General features: G+C 34.5%; 2 protein-coding genes across 5 annotated transcripts; both read left to right on the top strand.

Annotated features, from left to right (window-relative positions):
• Nucleotides 1-671: 671 nt before the first annotated feature.
• Nucleotides 672-7,132, top strand: LOC109008845 (phosphoribosylaminoimidazole-succinocarboxamide synthase, chloroplastic). Of its 2 annotated transcripts, none has more exons than XM_018989078.2 (12): nt 672-1,075; nt 1,190-1,291; nt 1,427-1,556; nt 2,814-2,906; nt 2,986-3,074; nt 3,651-3,731; nt 4,449-4,538; nt 4,658-4,747; nt 5,086-5,136; nt 5,227-5,273; nt 6,616-6,673; nt 6,743-7,132. In XM_018989078.2, the coding sequence occupies exons 1-12, from the start codon at nt 755-757 to the stop codon at nt 6,800-6,802; spliced, it is 1,212 nt and encodes a 403-aa protein (XP_018844623.1). In that variant the 5' UTR covers nt 672-754; the 3' UTR covers nt 6,803-7,132. The 2 variants fall into 2 exon arrangements, with proteins under 2 accessions (XP_018844623.1, XP_018844624.1); XM_018989079.2 differs by having other exon boundaries at nt 687-1,075; nt 2,814-2,870.
• Nucleotides 7,133-9,811: 2,679 nt separating this feature from the next.
• LOC109008847 (clathrin interactor EPSIN 1-like) lies at nt 9,812-19,078 on the top strand. 3 transcript variants are annotated; one of them, XM_018989083.2, is made up of 12 exons: nt 9,832-9,950; nt 10,051-10,102; nt 10,373-10,400; nt 10,836-10,915; nt 11,093-11,171; nt 11,306-11,389; nt 11,484-11,629; nt 11,745-11,996; nt 15,597-15,739; nt 16,918-17,114; nt 17,963-18,350; nt 18,590-19,078. In XM_018989083.2, exons 5-12 carry the CDS (start codon nt 11,106-11,108, stop codon nt 18,814-18,816), a joined length of 1,503 nt encoding a protein of 500 aa, XP_018844628.1. In that variant the 5' UTR covers nt 9,832-9,950; nt 10,051-10,102; nt 10,373-10,400; nt 10,836-10,915; nt 11,093-11,105; the 3' UTR covers nt 18,817-19,078. The 3 variants fall into 3 exon arrangements, with proteins under 3 accessions (XP_018844626.1, XP_018844628.1, XP_018844627.1); XM_018989081.2 differs by lacking the exon at nt 10,373-10,400 and having other exon boundaries at nt 9,812-9,950; XM_018989082.2 differs by lacking the exons at nt 9,832-9,950; nt 10,051-10,102 and having other exon boundaries at nt 10,284-10,400.
• Nucleotides 19,079-19,541: the final 463 nt, after the last annotated feature.

Genomic DNA, 19,541 nt, shown 5'->3' with positions numbered 1-19,541 from the left:
TTTTTTTAATTGATAGATGGCAATTTATTGTTTTTGTATATATACACATACATAATTACACATAAGCGATTATGTCAAAACAATAATTATCGGAATAATTTATTCTAATTTTTAAATCGAAATAATTATCGGAACGAAATTTAAAACTTTGATTATTAATTTTTAGATGCAAAAAGACAATTTGGAATGATATAGGCACAAAATATAAATTATTATAGTACCATGGAATAATATAAATTATTATTAACATTTAAGGCCATAAAGTTATAAACAATGTCTTTCTCTTTAAATTATAAGAAGCATTTGAATGCAAAAATTGTAGGGAACCTAAATACACTGAAAAAATAACAAATACAAGCATTATCTAGAATTGTGATATTTCACATATTTAAAAAAAAAGGTTGAGTTCTTATTGTTAATTGAAGATATTAGATATGGTAAGATCTAAACTTTATTTCTATCTTCTAATAATATGATAGAGTTTTATTCTTTACAAATTGTTCAATACACAATTTATTGCGAATCCATTATAATTAAAAAAAATAATCAAAATATTAATACCTGTCCTTTTAAAATTAGTTGATGCAATATATTTATATATAAATAACATTAAATGTTAAAAATAAATTATTTAATATCTTATTAAATAATTGAGTAAAAATGGTAAAATAACGTCCTTTGATACACTTCCTAAACCCCCACAACCCAATGAGCCGACCGGCCGGCCACAAGTAGACATTGATAGAGCGTAAGAATGGCGGAGAGTATACGCTTAAACCCTACCAAAACATTCAACCCCAGAATTCCATTCACAAACCACACTCTCCCTTCAATCTATTCCTTCAAAACGAAATCAAAATCCAAGAAGTTCGCATCAATCTCTGCGTCGGTGAGTTCGAGCCAGAGCCAGAGCCAGAGCCAGGACCAGCAACGACTGTCTTTGGACTCTCTGATCGGTAATAGCAGTCGCAAAGACGAACTTTTTGGCTCTATCAGAAGCTCCTTGCCCCACTGTCTCTCCGAAACGAACCTCCACCTCACCGTCCCTGGCCTCAAATCCAAAACCAGGGGAAAGGTAAATCCTAAGCAAGGCAAAAGATCAAAACTTCATTGGTCTTGGATGAGGAATTGACTTACTGCTCTGTTTCTCACCTTTTCTTTGTTTTTGTTTTTGCTTTGTTTCTCACAGGTTAGAGATATTTACGAAAGTGGGGATTATCTTGTTCTCGTCACTACTGACCGACAAAGTGCTTTTGACAGAATTCTTGCTTCCATTCCCTTCAAGGGCCAGGTCTACTTCTCTCAATCTGCTTCTTCTTACCCAAAAGATCTTTTATTTTTCTGGATTTAGTTGGATTAGTTCTGGGAAAAGATAATTGTGGTTGCAAAACGTATTACTAGTCCATTCTTATTTTTCGATTTTCAGGTTCTTAATGAGACAAGTTTGTGGTGGTTTGAAAAAACCCGACACATAACTTCAAATGCGATCATCTCATCCCCGGATAAAAATGTTACAATTGCGAAGAAATGTTCGGTTTTTCCCGTCGAATTTGTCGGTGAGTTATTGTAGGCATTCAGAGTTCGAGTTTCCTTTGGCTAATTATTTTTGCACTCAACAACTCACAACCTTTCCCGAGTAATCTTGTGGAATGTTGTTTGTGTAGAGGCAGATGAAAATTTTAGTTAAGGGTAATGAGAAGGATTCTGGATGTTTCATCCTGGCTATCTAAATTATATGAGTTCAAGATATGACGAATAATGGGTTTTTTCAATGATCAATGATTGAAAACTATCCTGTAGTCACCTATCAAGAGAAAACTATCGTGTAGTTGGTATCTTAAAGCTATCCTTATAGACATGGTGGCAAATCTTTTGTACTTTTTCTTGTTTGTGTTGGAATTATAATGTTTTTCGAATTATAATGTTTTTCATAACTTATACCGATAAAAAAATGTTTTATATAACTTGTATTGATAGAAAAAGAAGTCATGTATATATAATAAAGGGGATATAGAAACGATGATATCATGATGCAAAATGAACGGTTTATTGAGGGCAAACCATACAAGGGTATTTCATTTTACTTCTTAAATATTTCTCATAATACATTCCCAGATCTTCTTTTCTTCTATTCAGGAAAGGATAGTTCTCCCTACCAGAATCTTCTTTACCATATACCAAATTTAATGGTTTCGATAAATCCCCTATAATAGTTCATCTGGAGTTTTTTTTTTTTCTTATGTGGGAACTGTGCAGTACGGCCTATCAGTGACTTTTATAACTTTTATATTTGGATAAAACCTGAGTGAAAGCAGTTGTAGCATGATTTGGTTAAGCCATATATATGTTTTCTATTACTTATATTAGAATTTCAAAACCCATGAAGTGTGTGGTTTAGGCCTTTAGGGTGTGAGAGAGACAAATGAATTGTATTCCATATCATGTATTGATGTCCCTATGAATCTACTAGACAGCGTTAAATAGTCACTTCAAACAGTCATAATGAGCTTCTAAAGGTCAATCTACTGTCAAATGGTCTAACTCAATAAATCTGTCCTTTGCAATCAATCTTCTAGCTAGTTGGTTGGCTCTTTGTCATCTTTTTTATTCCAAGTTTATTTTCCTAACCTTGGGTGCATGGGAAGGATTTTGTTTTTGAAATCCTTAAATATCATGGCCTTCTTTTTATTTTGATTGCAACATAATGTTAATTTCATACTTTTGAAGATGAGGGTTCTGTAGCAATCTTTTTCCCATTTGTTTGTTAGACCATCAACCCTTCACTTGACACCAAATATGTTGCTAATTTGTAGTTAGGAGTTATGTGACTGGAAGTACCGACACATCATTATGGACAGTCTACAACAAAGGTGTTCGAAAGTATTGTGGCAATGTCCTTCCGGATGGTGTGATTTCAATCTTTGGTATTGCTTTCATTTTAATCGAATTTTCCCCTTACTTGATTGTCTCTTAATATGTAATAAGGTTTGGTTAAAAACCAAAAGCTTCCTGCAAACATACTCACACCAACAACTAAGGCAGCAGATCATGATGTCCCAGTAACTCCGGATGAGGTTTGATCTCTTGCTGTTGTTATGACTAGATTTTTATTTACAATCTACCCTTCTTTTGGAGGGAAAGGGAAGAAGAAAACTGAGTGAGTGACATAATTCATGAAAGAAAGAGAGAAATAAATAAAAAAATAAAAGAGCTTCTCACTTTTAGGCTAATAAATTAATTAATGTGTGAAAGTCATATATCAAAAGATTGAGACTTGCACCAAAAGTTAACAGTGAACTGTTTTCTGATGTCATTAGAAACCTTCACTACTTTTTTAAAAATACTTCTTTTAGGTGCATTCTAGTAGTTTATAGTCAATTTTATTTTCCACCAATGAAGAAGAGGATCTCTTTATTATTGGTTCTCTTAATGTCATTCAAAAGTTCAGAAAATAACTGCTGAAGATAGATTTGTTTTACAGACCTCAGTGCCAAAAAATACATTAGATCAGATGTTTAATGATCTCAATAAACCACCACAGATCTGTCCCTTATTTTATGTGTGTGTATAACCAACAAGCAATTTGCCAATGATTTGTAAGGTACTGTTATTTCGAGTTATTTGACTTATATGATGCATGTGCCGCACAGATAGTTCAACGTGGACTGATGACTCAAGCTGATTATGATGAAGCAAGTAGGAAAGCATTAAGCTTATTTGAATATGGACAGGTAAATTAGCTTTTGTTGGTTTGCTTTTATTGCTAAGATCTCATGTTCAGATCTCATTGAGATGGAATGGTTGGGCTTGTGTGCATGTGTGCGTAGAAGCATCATCATGTGTAACATAATGTAATTAGCTCTGTTATTTCTGCTACAAACAGGCAGCCCAAGTACACAAGATGTGTTATTAGGAATAGATTATTTGGCATCCAAATTGATGTTTTTGCTTCTGCTTATAACTTTGCATTCTTGGTGATGCCCTTCACCAACATTTTCCAATTGGTTTCATTAGGAATTTGCTTGAAAGATGTGAACAGTTGGGCATATCATCTGGTGGTAATTTGTGTTGTAGCTCTAGTCTTCCATGAAGCTTGAACTCTTTTTTTGCCTGAAAACAACTAAGAGCTACTGACTGATAGTGCACAGAAAATAGAGTTATGTTTTCCTTGTCATAAGCGTTGATATAGACCATAAATCAAATAGGAATAAGTGATAATGCATGAGTTTCTGAAGGTAGTTAACAGATACTTTCGCTGCTGAAAATTGTGTTATATGAACCTTTTATTTAACTCTGTTGCTCTCGTATTGATATAACATGACGTCACTTCTTCAAGCAGTAGCTACTTTTAAATCTCAATTTTCTGTATCCTGTCCTACAATGTGATTGCTATATGATAATCCTTACACTGTTGAATTTGACTAGCTTACGTTTGGTAAATATTGCAGTCTGTTGCTCTGGAACATGGCCTGATATTGGTGGACACTAAATATGAATTTGGAAAGGCAGATGACGGTTCAGTTCTTTTAATTGATGAGGTTTATGATCTTCTTTGAAGCATTCATATCTCTCTGTCTCTGAATTCCCTTTTATTCACCCAATTTACAAAAAGTTTTGCTATTGTGATTGGAGTACATATCTTGTTTTGGAATTCTAGGTGCATACTCCTGATTCAAGCAGATATTGGATTGCCCATTCTTATGAGGAACGCTTTCATAGTTCTCTTGAACCTGAAAATGTTGATAAGGTGTGTTATTTGTGCTGCAACGTTTGCTAGTTACCTCTGTAGCATGGATGTGTAGATGGACCTGAAAAAGCCGATAAGGTTTATAGATCATGGATGTTTGTTGTTCTAGTTACTTATGTTCTCTATGTCGATTTCAAATAATCTTTAGGAAAAGCTTTTTGTTTCCACCGAGCTAAAATGATATATCGATGTCCTCATAAGCCAAAGTCATTCTTTAATAGCTATCTTACTTCAATATCTCTATAGAACTCATAAAATTGATGATTTAGTTACGATATATCTACCGTGTTCGATATGTTTTAGAAACTACTAAAGCTGATTCAACCTTTTCTCTATAGGAGTTCTTGAGGTTGTGGTTCAAAGATCACTGCAATCCATATGAAGATGAGGTAATTCATATTATTGACCGATGCCAATTTCCTTCTAGAGTTGGTCCATATCCATACGCATCTATCTCACATTGGTAATACAATGTCCAGGTCCTCCCTGATGCTCCAGAAGATCTTGTTTGTGAACTAGCTTGGCGGTATGTCTTTTATGTTATTTAATCAGGTGTCAGGTTGTAGACTTCTTTCTTATAAGGATAAAATGAACAGAGAATGTATGGTTATGTCTGTAGGTCTACTTATATATGTAAAAAAAAAAGTTATGTCTGTAGGTCTGAAACCATCGTGGCCATTATCACAGCTCTTCTAGAGTCGGTCTTCAGTGTTTATACTCTGACATCTTGGGGTTAAATTTTGGAGAAAATGTTTGGAAACAGCCAATTGTCTCTATGAGCCACATCTACTGCATATTGTCTCCCTTTGGTTTTATAATAATTATTAGCTAGTTCCAGAGTATAGATGCGTGATTTTCTCATCCTGTGATTTTCTCACCCTATCCCAGGATGCCACATCGTTAACATTAGAGCTTAGGTAAGAAATACTCTAGGGAGTAACTAATACTTTTCCTTGGTTTAAGCGTATTTGTGTTAATTGTTTTGGTTCTTGAGAGCTTTAAACTGTTAGCATTTCATTTCATATAAACTTCCCCCTTTACTACAAGCAACTGATGCCCTGGTTGCTAGCTGTCTGTGAAGGGAATGGTAGGCCTGTGAGAATAAGAAGGCATTTAAAGTCAAAGAGATTCTGAGTAAACACAAAGGAGTAAATCACAAGTTTACTTGCAAGAGTAATGATATACCTACAACTACTTTACAACTTATTCTATGACCAGCCAATGTAATTTTGCCATTCATTGAAAATAATTTCAATTTTAATAACTATCTTCCATTTATAATAAAGTTGTAAAATAATTGTAAGTTTATCATTTTCCTACTTGTTTACGTTTCACCTGGAAGCTATCTAGGGCAGCCATGTGTGCAGGGCCTGGTCTTCCATTGGTGGTGAACCTGTGACTCTGTCAAAAAGGCTCTCAATATCATCTTGATAGAGTTGATCATCATGGTCGAGTCTTACGTCCAATAATGCTTATGTAGATTCACTCTCTTGGGTATGCACCAAGTATCAAAATTTTTATATTTAGATGGTTTGCCTCTCATTCATATATTTTAAAACCCCTAGGGGTTTGCTCGAGTTGTAAATGTCTTCGTCTTGGTAGTATGCTCCTTCACGTCTAAGGTTCGAATTCTCTTGAGTGCAAACAATTTCTAGGGGCCATTGGACTTAGAGGAACTTCTCCTTAAATTACCCAAGGTACACTTGTGGGAAACTTCTAACTGAGGGCCTGTGCACTCCCAGGATTAGTTGGGACTGTGTTCTCGGATACCCGGTGCCAATAAAAAAAAAAAAAATGTTGAGATAACTAACATTTTCCTATATATTTAGTTTTTGGTATAATTAACGAAAATTTTCTTGTAATGACAGATACATATTTTTGTATGAGAAGATAACAAATTCGAAGTTTGAGATGCCGAGGATGGAGGTAAATCAACCTCATATTTTTATTTCCATATGAAGTAGATAGTAAACATAACTTTGTTTTTGGTTGCAGGAGCCAATTCATGATCGGATTTCTCGGAATGTTGCACGGGCGTTGTCATCACTACAGTAATTTTAAGCTTTTGAATTATTGGTCTAATGTATTTGTTGCTAAATAAGCTTGAAAAGAAAGCGCAAATCTGTCCTTACAAAGCAATGCGCATTTGTTCATGGGAAGCACTGTGAGTTGCTAATCTTGAACGCAATTCTCCATCTGGGGAGCCTCCTGATGCTTGCTATCTAACTCACTAGCTATTTCAAACTTATTTTACATAAGAGTGAGTCTGTCCTTTCTGCGTCGTTTTATGGGAAGGTAGATTTAGGGTGTGTAATCTCTTCACAGACCTTTTGAAAGAAGGGAGAATTCACATGAATTTTCAATGTGGATACACTTTTTCTCTGAGGGTCTGCACAAAAAACTTGCATACTTCATGAGTTATTTTATTCTCAAGCCGGTACGTAGAGCACACAACCCATATCACTTAAATGATAATATTTGATTTGTAAGATTTAAATTTTAAAATTTATCTTTCAAATTAAATTATGTCATGTAAGCAGCATACTAGATGTGCTCGACACACTGTAAGTGGTGAATGGTGTGTTACACATGTGATAACAACAAGAAGGATTGCTTCTAACTACTCAGATTTTAGTCAGTTAATGCAGTTCCAATGAAATAGCACAAGTTAGCAAAACATTAGCTTCTAGCCGTTTGCAGTTTAGATTTTGAACCTAATGCATGCTATCTGAAAGCATTTGTTTTTTAGCAGTGGTACATGTTTTTTTTGGATAAGTAGTAGTTCTACATGTATTGCATACAATATCTATTTTTATCAGTTTTCTTTTTAAATTTAAATTTTAAATTTCAGATCTTATAATCTTCTGTTGATATCTGATATGTCAGCTCGTATTGTTATGGAAGTAAAAATTATAAGTAAAAATAACATTTTTTTAATGTATTTGTGGTTTGTGGTGTGACTGTTGAGATGGGGATTGAATATATCTTTCCAATTTAGAAAAAGTTAAAATAATAATAATAATAATAATAATAAAAGAAATTGATGCGGACTATCCTAGATTTATTAAAGGCAAATGTGTTAGTTTTTGTTTAAATGATTAGTCTATTTTCAATTAAATCATTTGTGTTAAATATTTAAATTGAAAATGGACGAGTGATTCATGGATATTGGTTCTTTAAAAGAAAAATAGAATCCATCCAACCGGATTAATAAATGAATTGAATTTGTTTATATATATATATATAAATATATATTATTGGAACCATTTCGAAATGGACGGATTGACAAATTGAGTTTGACCCAAAAAAATCATTAGACGGATCTTCTTATTATATGCAAATGAATAGCAAGATTGAACAGCCCTTTCTAATATTTCTTCATGTTTCAATAATTATAAAATAATCTGTAAATAATAATAAAATAATTTAAATAAGATATTTTATTTTATTTTTTTAAAATAAAAATATTAGAATCGCCATGCGTTACTCCGGTGAGTTGCTATTGGTTTGGGCAGTTCGTTTGTAGATATCCAGTTATTTTTTAGCTTACCTTGACTCATTTAGGAGAAAACAACATTGAGATATTCAATAGCTTCGAGATAGATGATGGATAATAATAGATTTACTACTTTTTATCACTCATTTACTATTATATAGTGTACTTGAAACTTTGGTTTTTTTATTATTCTTTCAGTATTTTTTTAACATCCTTAATCAATAAGAAAAAACTAAAAAAATATACAATTTCACAAATAATCACTTCTTTAACCATTTAGTAAAAAAATAATAAAAAAAAAATAAAAGAAGCAGTAAATATGTGATAGGAGGTAATAAGCCTATCGTTATCTATAGATGATTGCATAATCTCTTTTTCATATACCAATTATAACACTATGTGACAAACCCACCAATTTGATTATAAAAATGTTATTTAGGCAGTCCAATCTTTGGATAATGGCTTGGAACAATAACACAAGATTCAATTAGATCCATTACCGGTTTATTTTTAGGGCTTTTCTACATTACATACCACGCATGTTTTAATTTTTTTAAAAAAATTTATTCTTATTAATCTAATTGAGTTATTCCACTCATCATCCCTACTTTACATATTTGTTAAGAAAAAAAATAAAAAATCAAAGTAGGTGTGTGTTGTAACTATGATGAGTATAATTTTTCTTATTTTTATTTAACTCTATCTTTGTTACATGTTTTATTTTATTTTCAAGTTGGTGGGTAGAATACACAATTTATATTATTTCAATAATAATATTTGATTTGTAAAAAATTATTTATTTATTTTGATAATTTTCATGTAAATAGAATATTTTCAAACTATAAAGCCATTATCGCATTTTTCAAATTTAACTAACACGACACTTAAAACACCACACATAATACATTGAATTAAATATGTCTATATAAATTTAGAATTTAGCTAGGGGTTAGCGGGGGCCCCACTACCCTGCCCCCCCCATCTGCCCCGCTCCCTCATGGAAGACCCCTAGCGGGTAGCATCCTTAACTTTAGCTACAGTAACTCACGAAATTTGTGAGTGAACAACAACTTAGCCAAATATTATAATATTTATTTCTCACTCATCTCATCAAATATATAGGTGTTTTTTTTGTAATTAAAAAATTTGGTTTGATTTGTTATTATTAAATATAAAATGTGATAAATATAAATTAACTACTTAATACTAATTAGAATATTAATTATTACTTTAAAAAGAATATAATTATTATTAATACTAATATTTATTTAATATTTAATAAATGTAATAAATATTAATTTAATTTAATTAAAATATAATTATAATTAACATTTAATTTAATTGATAGATAAAAGTAAATTAAATAAATAAATTATTAAATTGATAATATTTTATTATTATATTGAGAATAAATTGATAATTAATATGAAAATTAAATTTAAATAGAATAGACAAATACAAACTTATATAATATTAGCTAAAATTTGAATTTATATTTAGTCAAGTTTTCCTTTTTTTTTTTATTTTTTTTTCCAATTAGTTTTTTGTTAATACTTAATTCCCTCCGCCGGGATGTACTTCCACGCTCACCTTGTCGTCCATTCCTTCTGATACACATTTTCGCATTCTCTCTTTTGATTCCCGGAGTTCTGCAGATCCCTCAGCCATGGATTTCATGAAGGTCTTCGATCAAACAGTTCGAGAAATGTGAGCTTTTCTCGATTCGATACGTTTTCATTACTATTAAGCTTTTCGAAATCGTATTTTCATTTACTTCCTTCGTTGTTTCCTTTCTCTTTTGGCGCAGAAAGAGGGAGGTGAATTTGAAGGTCCTGATGGTTCCGGAGATTGAACAGAAGGTAAGAACACTAATCCTTTTTTTTTTCAGCGAAGAATCTCGATTGTCTGCGTTTGTTACGAATCAATCGTCTGTTTTTTTGTAACTCAAAAAAAAAAAAAAAAAAAAAATTCTTCTTGTTTTATTTTAACACAATCATTTTTGCTTGCATTTGGAATTTTCTTATTTGTCTTGGTGATTTTTATAACATTTCCCATTCTGTAATCTTCTCTTTCTTCTTGATGAAATATACGATGCGACTGCGATGTGTAATATTCGGCACAATTTCAAGGGACCGGACGCGAGTTAAATGAACACAAGTGAGGAAGCTGATTCGATATTCTGATTCCTTGTGTACTATTGACTTTTTGATCTATTACGTTTGCTGCCAGTGCTGCTATGCATTGTTGTAGATATTTTCTTTAGGTTCCAGAATATTGAACTTTTACCGAATCTAGTTGTACATTTTGTGGTTTATACAAAAATTCTATGTTGTGCAATTTACAGAGGACTCTACACTCCATTTTTTTCATGTTTTGTTCAATGCTGTTTATTTTTTTTTTATATAAGTAAACATTGTTTTCCAAGAATAGGCATAGCCCAAGTACACAAGAATCATTAATGCTGTTTAAATATTTGGTGGCAAGTGAATAAATTTGAGATTAATTTTGGGCTTATTAGACCTCTTTTCAAGTGATTGGAATTCTGATTTTTTTGTTGGTTTTAAATTTGAGATTCTACCTTTATTAATTCAGGTACTGGATGCGACTGATAATGAACCTTGGGGTCCTCATGGCACTGCATTAGCGGAGATAGCACAGGCCACAAAAAAATTGTAATTTAAAACTTTCGTATCTCTTTTTTTTTTCTTTTTTTCTTTTTGATAAGTAAAAAAGTACACTAATAATTTTAAAATTTTCGTATCTCTTTTAAATCTTTAGAAAGCAACTGATTTATGAAATAAAGGTGTCTCTCCACTCTAAAGCTTACATTACAACTTTTTATGTGTCAGTGCTGAATGCCAGATGGTTATGGATGTTCTGTGGACAAGATTGACTGAGACTGGCAAGGACTGGCGACATGTCTATAAGGTAAAAATTCCTTTATTATTTTCTTTTCGATTCAAGGAAATTCTACAAGGCAAGTAGGATTATCCATTCCCTAAACCTTGGTGGCTCATGGGATTCTTTCATGCCTTCAACTCTTGAAATTGATCATATATCAGGCATTGGCTGTGATAGAGTATTTGGTGGCACATGGATCTGAACGCGCGGTTGATGAGATTATAGAGCATACTTTCCAAATTTCAGTAAGGACTAGACTCTGCGTAGGCCCTGCCATTCTCTACAGTTTAGTATGAGTGAATGTTCTCTCATATCCTCTTTGGTTTTGTTCTGGTGAAGTCACTCTCAAGTTTTGAATATGTCGAGCCAAGCGGGAAGGATATGGGAATAAATGTGAGGAAGAAGGTGGAAAACATTGTGGCCCTTTTGAATAATAAGGATAAAATACAAGAAGTGAGAAATAAAGCTGCTGCAAACCATGATAAGTAAGAAGTGCTTCAAGAACTGAAATTATACAGTCCTGGTCTTCAAGGAATTCTTCTTTATTCTTCAAATATTTTTTTCCCAGTGAATGAACTGTGTGAATATCACTACTTTTAGGTATATTGGACTTTCTTCTACTGGAATAACCTACAAATCAGGTTCTGCCTCATATAGTAGTAGTGGCTACCAGAGTAGTGATGGGTATGGAAGTGGTGCAAGAGATGGTGATAGGTTCAGTGATGGTTATAGAGACAGGGATCGATATAAAGAAGAGAAATATGAGAAGGCTAGTTCTGGAAAGTCACGTTTTGGGGTTACAAGCGAGAATCAGGGGAATTCTTTGAAGAAGGATTCTGCGCACAATGGCAGGTAGAAAATCTGCATTTTCCTGATTTATTGCCATTTTTATATATATTTTGCATGTATATTCCAAATTGCTATCATAAAGTTGAATAAGCATTTTAAGGAGATTTGTTCGTGAGCTATCAATTTTTTGTCAGCTTCTGTTGTATCCTTCTATGGGTTTCATGTTACTAGAAAGCAATTCTTGTCACCACATACCATTTTCTGTATTCTAGTATTATGGTTACTAAAGAACTGGGTTGCTGCATTTTTTCTTGTGGATATTATCCTTACAGAGGAAGTTTTGGGAGGACCTATTAGATCATCTTGTATATTAATATGCGTCCATTATAATTAGGTCTTGGTTTTTCAGAGTCTACCAGTGTATATGTCAAATTCAACATGCTTGAGGACTTCGATGTTTCCAACAAGATTTTTTTTTTTTTTTTTTTATCAGTAAAAAGTAATTTTCATCAATATGAATGAAAATAGGCAAGGCCTATGTACACAGGGAGTATACAATAGAAAACACCTAAATACATTCTTAAAAAACTAAATTAGAGCTAGGAACTCATGTACACTGTTTCCATTAAGAACAATGGCTGAGAACCATAATAGTAAAGTGTGTAGAAAAAAATTCTGAAGCTCCTCCATTGATCGCTCCCTATCTTCAAAGCAGCGTGCATTCCTTTCCATCCAAATACACCACATAATGCACAGCGGGATCATCTTCAAGCTGCTGCTACTTGTGAACAACCTTGTAGACCCTTCCAACAAGCAAGCAAGTCCACAACCTTTGCCGGCATAACCCATGCGACATCCATCCTACTAAATATTCCATTCCACAACTCTCTCGTCACCTCACAATGCAATAGTAGATGGTCCACTGATTCTCCATGTTTTTTGCACAAATAACACCAGTCCATCACTATGAGTCCCCTCTTTCTTAAATTATCCGTGGTTAGAATTTTTCCAAGTGCTGCAGTCCACACAAAAAAAGCCACTTTGGAAGGTACGCGTGACTTCCAAATACTTTTCCACGGAAAATGTTCATTACCTTGTGATACCAGAATTTTATAGTATGTCTTGACTGAGAACTTCTTGCTGTCCTTGCCCCTCCATTGTAACCTATCATCCTGTGCCGTTAATCTTTCTGAGGAGTATATCACGCTAAAAAATTCTGAAACAATTGACAACTCCCAATCATGATTAGCCCGAGTGAATAAAATGTTCCACTGATAAGAGTCTTGAGCAATCACGCATAGATCCACTATAGAAGCCTCCCTATTAGCCGCAATATTATATAGAGCTGGAAAGGCTCTCTCCAAAGAACGCTCTCCACACCAAACATTCTGCCAAAACTTGATGCGAGTGCCCTGACCGACTACAAATCTAACATTATTTTCAAAGCACTGCCATCCCCCCCTTATATATCTCCACAGACCCACACCATACCCCCCCTTACTTCATTAGTGCACCATCCCCCCCAAGCACCTACATGTCTCAAGTCTACTACTTTCTTCCACAATGACTCTCCTTCTTGATACCTCCATAACCATTTTCCCAAAAGCGCTTTATTGAAAGTCCTCAAATTGCGCACACCTAAACCACCACTCGAAACTGGAGAGCAAACTTTGTTCCAACTAGTAAGATGGAATTTAGTTTCTTCCCCCAAACCACCCTACAAGAACTCCCAGAATAATTTCTCGATACGATGCGCCACCCTTACCGGCAACGGGAATAGGGATAAGAAATAAGTTGGTAGATTGGATAAAGTGCTATTGATCAAAGTGAGTCGCCCTCCCTTCGATAAATACAACCGTTTCCACCCCGCCAATCGTTTCTCTACTCTCTCAATAACCCCTTCCCATATACCTCTGGCTTTGAAAGTGGCACCCAAAGGAAGGCCCAAATATTTCATTGGCAAAGAACCCACTACGCACCCCAACGTTTCTGCTAGTGTACTGATATGAGACACCACTCCCACCACCACCATCTCGGATTTGCCCAAGTTAACCTTGAGACCCGTCACCGCCTCGAAGCACAACAAGAGTGCCCTTATGGCTTGTATTTGACCCACCTCCGCTTCACACAAGAGAAGTGTATCATCTGCAAATAAAAGATATGAGATCATGACAGAACCAAAAGTACCATTGCCTGCCACAAAACCCGCTATATAGCCTCCTTCAACAGCTACCTTCACCATCTGGCCTAGTGCCTCCATAACAATAACGAAAAGAAATGGAGACAACGGATCCCCTTGCCTCAGACCGCGTGAACTACAAAAGAAACCCACCGGATTACCATTAACAAGCACTGAGAAACGCACAGTAGTTATGCAATATCAAATCCATGAGATCCACTTGTTACCGAAACCACATCTCCCAAGTAGGTAAAGGAGGAAATCCCAATTTACATGATCATAGGCTTTTTCCATATCAAGCTTACAAAGTATACCTGATTTACCTTCCTTTAACCTCTGATCTAGACACTCATTAGCAATAAGAACTGAATCAAGTATCTGCCTCCCCCGCACAAAGGCATTTTGAGACTTTGAAATGATTTGCTCCATCACCACACTTAAACGATTAGCCATCCAACAAAATTTGACCTGATAGTTTTCAAGACTCAAAATTCTTTGTATAGAAGATGGTTTTAATTGCCAATAGATAGCTACCACTACATCTCTCTCTCTCTCTCTGTGATTCATTTGCATGTTTTGCTGTCAAACCATGCTACAATGAATTTGGAAAGGAATTCGTAAGATCCTAAATGGTCCTTGTATTGTTTCCAAAACTTTAGTCATTCTTTTCTTCCATATGTGCCGCATGATCCCTATGTTCATCCAAATGGGTTTTGATGGAAAGATAGTGTTGTTGTGGGGCAGGAATACATTATATAATGACTTAACCTCGTACTGTCTTGGATAAACTCCAGCACATCTTGTCTTCACTGCAATGTCTCGTTCTAAAATAAAACAATTGATCGTAGAAAGAGGAAGAGAGGTCCACCTCCCAATCTTGTGCTTCTAAAAAAATCTTGAGCTGTAAGTTGTCTGCCATTGATATATCCTTTGCCCGAGCAATGTTGAACAAATCCGGGAAGGTCCTTTTAAGAGGTCAATTGTTGCACCATTCATCATACCATAATTTTGTCTTGGCTCTACCCCACCTTATATCAGATGTGTCAAGAAAATTCCCTCCAGACACTTCAAATGTGCTTCCATAACCCAACCACATGGCGCTCTTATTCACCTCATTTGAATTACACCCACTCCATTCACTGTCATGCTTCATATCTACCATCGCTCTCCAAAGAATGTTTCTCTTGTTAGCATAGAGCCTTCTCCAAAAGAGCTTCATTGAATGTAACCAACCTTCTGATACCCACTCATGCCTTCTGACATTGAGGAGCACAACTTGGGCAGATTCATAAAGCAGATTCCAGGAATATCTTGTTCTCTTCTCTTTCTGTAACTTGGTCTATTTGATCATTTTTTTATCGTTTACTTCCTATCTTGATCCTTTTTTTAGGTAACTTCCTTTCTTGATTGTTACTAGAATTTATCATAAATATTTATTGTTAAATCTTTTACTATATGCTGATTTTAGATTGTATATCTTGCAGTAAGGATGATAATAAGTCATCCAATGCATCAACTAACTTATATGGCTCGGATAAGTACGGTTCAATTCGTTCTCAAAGTTCAAGTGTCCCTTCAAATAATTATGAGGATGAGTTCGATGATTTTGATCCCCGTGGAACTGCTAGTAAGTGCTCTGAAATGATGTTTACTGTGGTAGAACTGTTAATTTTACATAAATAATAAAGAATTCACGAGTTTCACATGTTTGCTAGTGTTATTTGGTGCTAGAGCCTGCAATCAGCGAGCGTCTTTTCACATTGAATGTTTGATTACTCATGTCAAATGCAGGCCTTCTATTTCCCCACACTCACTGACTAAGAGCCTTTTCTGATGAGATCTCAACTGAAATACCAAACAAAAAGGATTGCTTTTGAGGCCTATTTGAGATGGTACTTTATGATTGATCATAAAAAAAAAAGAAAGAATATATTTGTCGTGGAAATAAAATTCCATAGAGTCAGCTGATGGTTTAATACTCATGTTAAGTAGATATTTGAAGGTTCTTATAATAAAAAAGCGCTAGGTCTACAAAGAGATCTTACAAAAGGAAGTTTACAAACTGACATGACTTTTTGTGATACATCAGATTTACTTTACAATAAAGAGTTTTACAATATAATAAATCACATCAAACCATGTCAGTTTGTAAATTTTCTTTTGTAAGAACTCTTTGTAGACCAAGCATTTCTGTGTGTCAAAATCTTGCGTGTGCCCATTGAAAACCAGTGTGGTGCCTCTTGCCTTATTAGTGTAGCACATCATCAATGTTTGAATTTTAGATTTTTTATTTTTGTGATGAGGGGCCCAGGTAGACCATGCAAATGCAGTATCTTTTAATACTATTTTTTTTAATCACTAAATAAGAATTTTATTCAAAACAGGTGAAGCCAAGTACACGGGACGCAATGTCTTTAAATACTTAAGTCCCGATCAAGCAAATCATCGGCTTTTTCACCAATGGGACATTGACCCATAGAAATTGTTTGCACTCAAGGATTTGAACCTTAGACCTTGGAGAAGTATAACCCCAAGACCAAGGTCCTTACCACTTGAGACAACCCCTAGTAATTTGAGTTTGATAATTATTGTGTCATGAGTTCCATCTCATGCATTCTTTTTTTTTTTTTTGATAAGTAGTTCCATCTCATGCATTCTACATGGATTTCAACTGTTGCATTAGATTACTATTTCAACAGGATGCTCTAATTTCATTGAACCAGTTCCCTTCATATGTTAACAATCTATTTTATAGGATGTATTTTATAGTTTTGTTGTGGATTATGCAATTTATGCTTTTAACAGAGGCTGCTGCTGGAAGCTCTAACCAGGTGGATCTCTTTGGGCAAAGTTTGGTTGGTGACCTCTTGGATGCTCCAACGCCTGTTCCTGCAGACAAGCCTGTCATGAACAGTAGTTCATCAGATTTTGATCTGTTTGCAGATGCAACTTTTGTATCAGCATCTCCACATGTAGATAAGGGACTGGGTTCTCAAATCCAGGTCAGATATGCTTTCATCTCTGTTTATATCTTTAATTTAGAGTTTAGTACTTTTGTTGTACTACTTTCATGAGATGAATTATGTGGGATAATCTTAATACTGCACGAGGATTTTCAGTCCTCTGCTCCACCAGCTGAGCTATCCCAACTGGGAAAAGCATGAAAATAAGAGGATTATTTACCTTCCATGACAGTGTAAATATCGAGTAGTTGGTGAGTTGCAGATTTGAAAGCAAAGTAAAGGTGTTCTTTTGCTAATAGATTTATCTAGAACAAGTTGACTGGGATTGGGTTTTTGGATTCCATGTTTCTTGGACAATATTTCTTGGAGCTTCACAAGTTAAATAACACAAAGTATAATTTTTCTTTACTCGTGAGAGGTTGGTTCTGATTTTACTTCACCCTTGAATTCTTCCCCATCAAAGGCTCTATTCTCATGTTTCAAAAGAGTGGGGATATAACCTCCTGCCCTGACCTGTAGTTAGAAAAAGTAGCCGGAGAAGGTCCCATGTGGCTTCTGTGCCTATCTCTATCAACTAATGCTTGGTAAACGTGTATATCTTCCATTAATTAGTAGAAGCATAAAAATGGCCTTCTATAACATAAGGACCGTGATTGTGGAAATGTTACTAAAATATCTTATGATACTTTATAGATTATTTTTAGGGAGATTACATGTAATTTATTATAAATTAAAAGAATGTTGGTGCAAGTATGTAGATAAAATATTTTTTAATTTTCATTTATGAATCCATTAATTATCCCAGGAAGGATAAAGGGTGTATTTTTTCTCCTTTAGGTTCTATTGACCCTATTCTCCTGCACTAACTGTTAGTACCATTTGTGCAGACTGAGGTTGATCTATTTGCTTCCCAATCTGCCATATCTGCTTCAGCTTCTTCAATAGTTGATCCTTTTGCAATCCCGAATCCCGTCATGCATCCAGAAATTAAAGCTCCAAACTCCGCACCGGAAGATGCTAACATTGTTGATCCCTTTGCTGCTGTTCCACTTGACAATTTCAATGGACCTGATTTCTTTGGCGCATTCACTCATTCTGATTCAGCATCTTCAGAAACCTCACATAATGGTATCAATGTTGGAAATCATAATAATTTGGGTGGAAAATCTTCAGAAGACTCGAGCACTCCACCAAAGAAGGATGCTTTCCAGGTGAAGTCAGGAATTTGGGCAGATTCACTGAGCCGTGGATTGATTGACCTTAATATATCTGCTTGTAAGTATAATATCTCAATTCCTAAATAACCTTTCCCACAGCATATTTTGTTTGCATGATTTGATGTTTAACATAGTATTTTGCACGTTTTGGTTTCCTCTAACTCCTGCACTGTATTGTCATAAAACTAGATAATCACACTCAATGGTTGTGATGGAGTTGTACACAACTCTATACCTTTAATAATCAAATGGGTTGCCTCTCATAATAATTGCCTTCTCATTTGAATTTACTTGCAGCCAAGAAGGTATCCCTGGCAGATGTTGGCGTCGTGGGTGGATTGAGTGATGGATTAGGTGAAAGAGAGAAAGGACCCCTGACTTCATATTACACGGGAAGAGCAATGGGTGCCGGGTCTGGTCTTGGCAGATCCGGTTTCTCATCTTCACCGGCTATGGGTGGGAACGAATTCTTCTCTGACTTTGGTGGCCAACAACACCAATATGGTGGTGGTTTCCAGAAGTAAATTATTCTTTCCCATTTCTGTTCTTCCTCCTTTTTCTGTCTTTCAATGTTCTTTTGCATAATTAGGTAGTATTATTGGAAATCTTTGAGCATTTTGGCTTGCTCGGTTTGACTCTAATATACAGCAAGCAATATTATCGTTTGAGAATGTACGAGCCATGAGTGGCTTACCTTTCTAGACTTTTTGGTACATTTTGAAATGTATTGAGACATATTATTACTATGTAAAGTCCGAGTGTGGTGCCTGTCCATTGCCGGGTTAAGAGAGCTCAAAAACAATTTTATTTATAAATCGGTGTTGGATAATATGGATTTAATAAAATGCTTACATGATATAATTTAATTTAGAAAGAAATTTTAAAATTTAAATCTTGATATTTAAGTGATGTGGATGATATATTCTGTACACCGACTTCGAATATAATATTTATTTTAGATTTGGATCTTCTAAAATGGGAGAGAAAAATATAGAAAGTGGGTCGTATATTTATTGATTATTTAATATTAGTCGAATATAAATTAAATTATGGCATATAGATGATATGTAATGTAGAGATCTTAAAATGAGCACAAGTTTACATGAAAAAGATATGAACAGTAACACTGTTTATAAACAGTAATACTGTTAATAAACTCATTTTTTCTATGAATTTATGGAGTGACTTTAGCATTATTGTTATGAAATTTCTTGTGCATACTTTTGACAACCCATTTTTACCGGACAAC

This window comes from Juglans regia, chromosome 15 (genome assembly GCF_001411555.2).
Source record: "Juglans regia cultivar Chandler chromosome 15, Walnut 2.0, whole genome shotgun sequence".
Lineage (NCBI taxonomy): Eukaryota > Viridiplantae > Streptophyta > Magnoliopsida > Fagales > Juglandaceae > Juglans > Juglans regia.
This window is presented reverse-complemented; position numbering and strand designations above follow the sequence as displayed.

What these genes read in the sequence shown, in the direction of transcription:
- LOC109008847 (XM_018989081.2), top strand. Translation starts at nt 9,910, where the DNA reads ATGGATTTCATGAAGGTCTTCGATCAAACAGTTCGAGAAAT. An exon ending in ACTGGCGACATGTCTATAAG is followed by an intron (nt 11,172 to 11,305) that starts GTAAAAATTCCT and finishes ATCATATATCAG; the next exon opens with GCATTGGCTGTGATAGAGTA. An exon ending in GCTGCTGCAAACCATGATAA is followed by an intron (nt 11,630 to 11,744) that starts GTAAGAAGTGCT and finishes CACTACTTTTAG; the next exon opens with GTATATTGGACTTTCTTCTA.
- LOC109008845 (XM_018989078.2), top strand. Translation starts at nt 755, where the DNA reads ATGGCGGAGAGTATACGCTTAAACCCTACCAAAACATTCAACCCCAGA. An exon ending in CAGTTCTTTTAATTGATGAG is followed by an intron (nt 4,539 to 4,657) that starts GTTTATGATCTT and finishes TTGGAATTCTAG; the next exon opens with GTGCATACTCCTGATTCAAG. An exon ending in GCAATCCATATGAAGATGAG is followed by an intron (nt 5,137 to 5,226) that starts GTAATTCATATT and finishes TACAATGTCCAG; the next exon opens with GTCCTCCCTGATGCTCCAGA.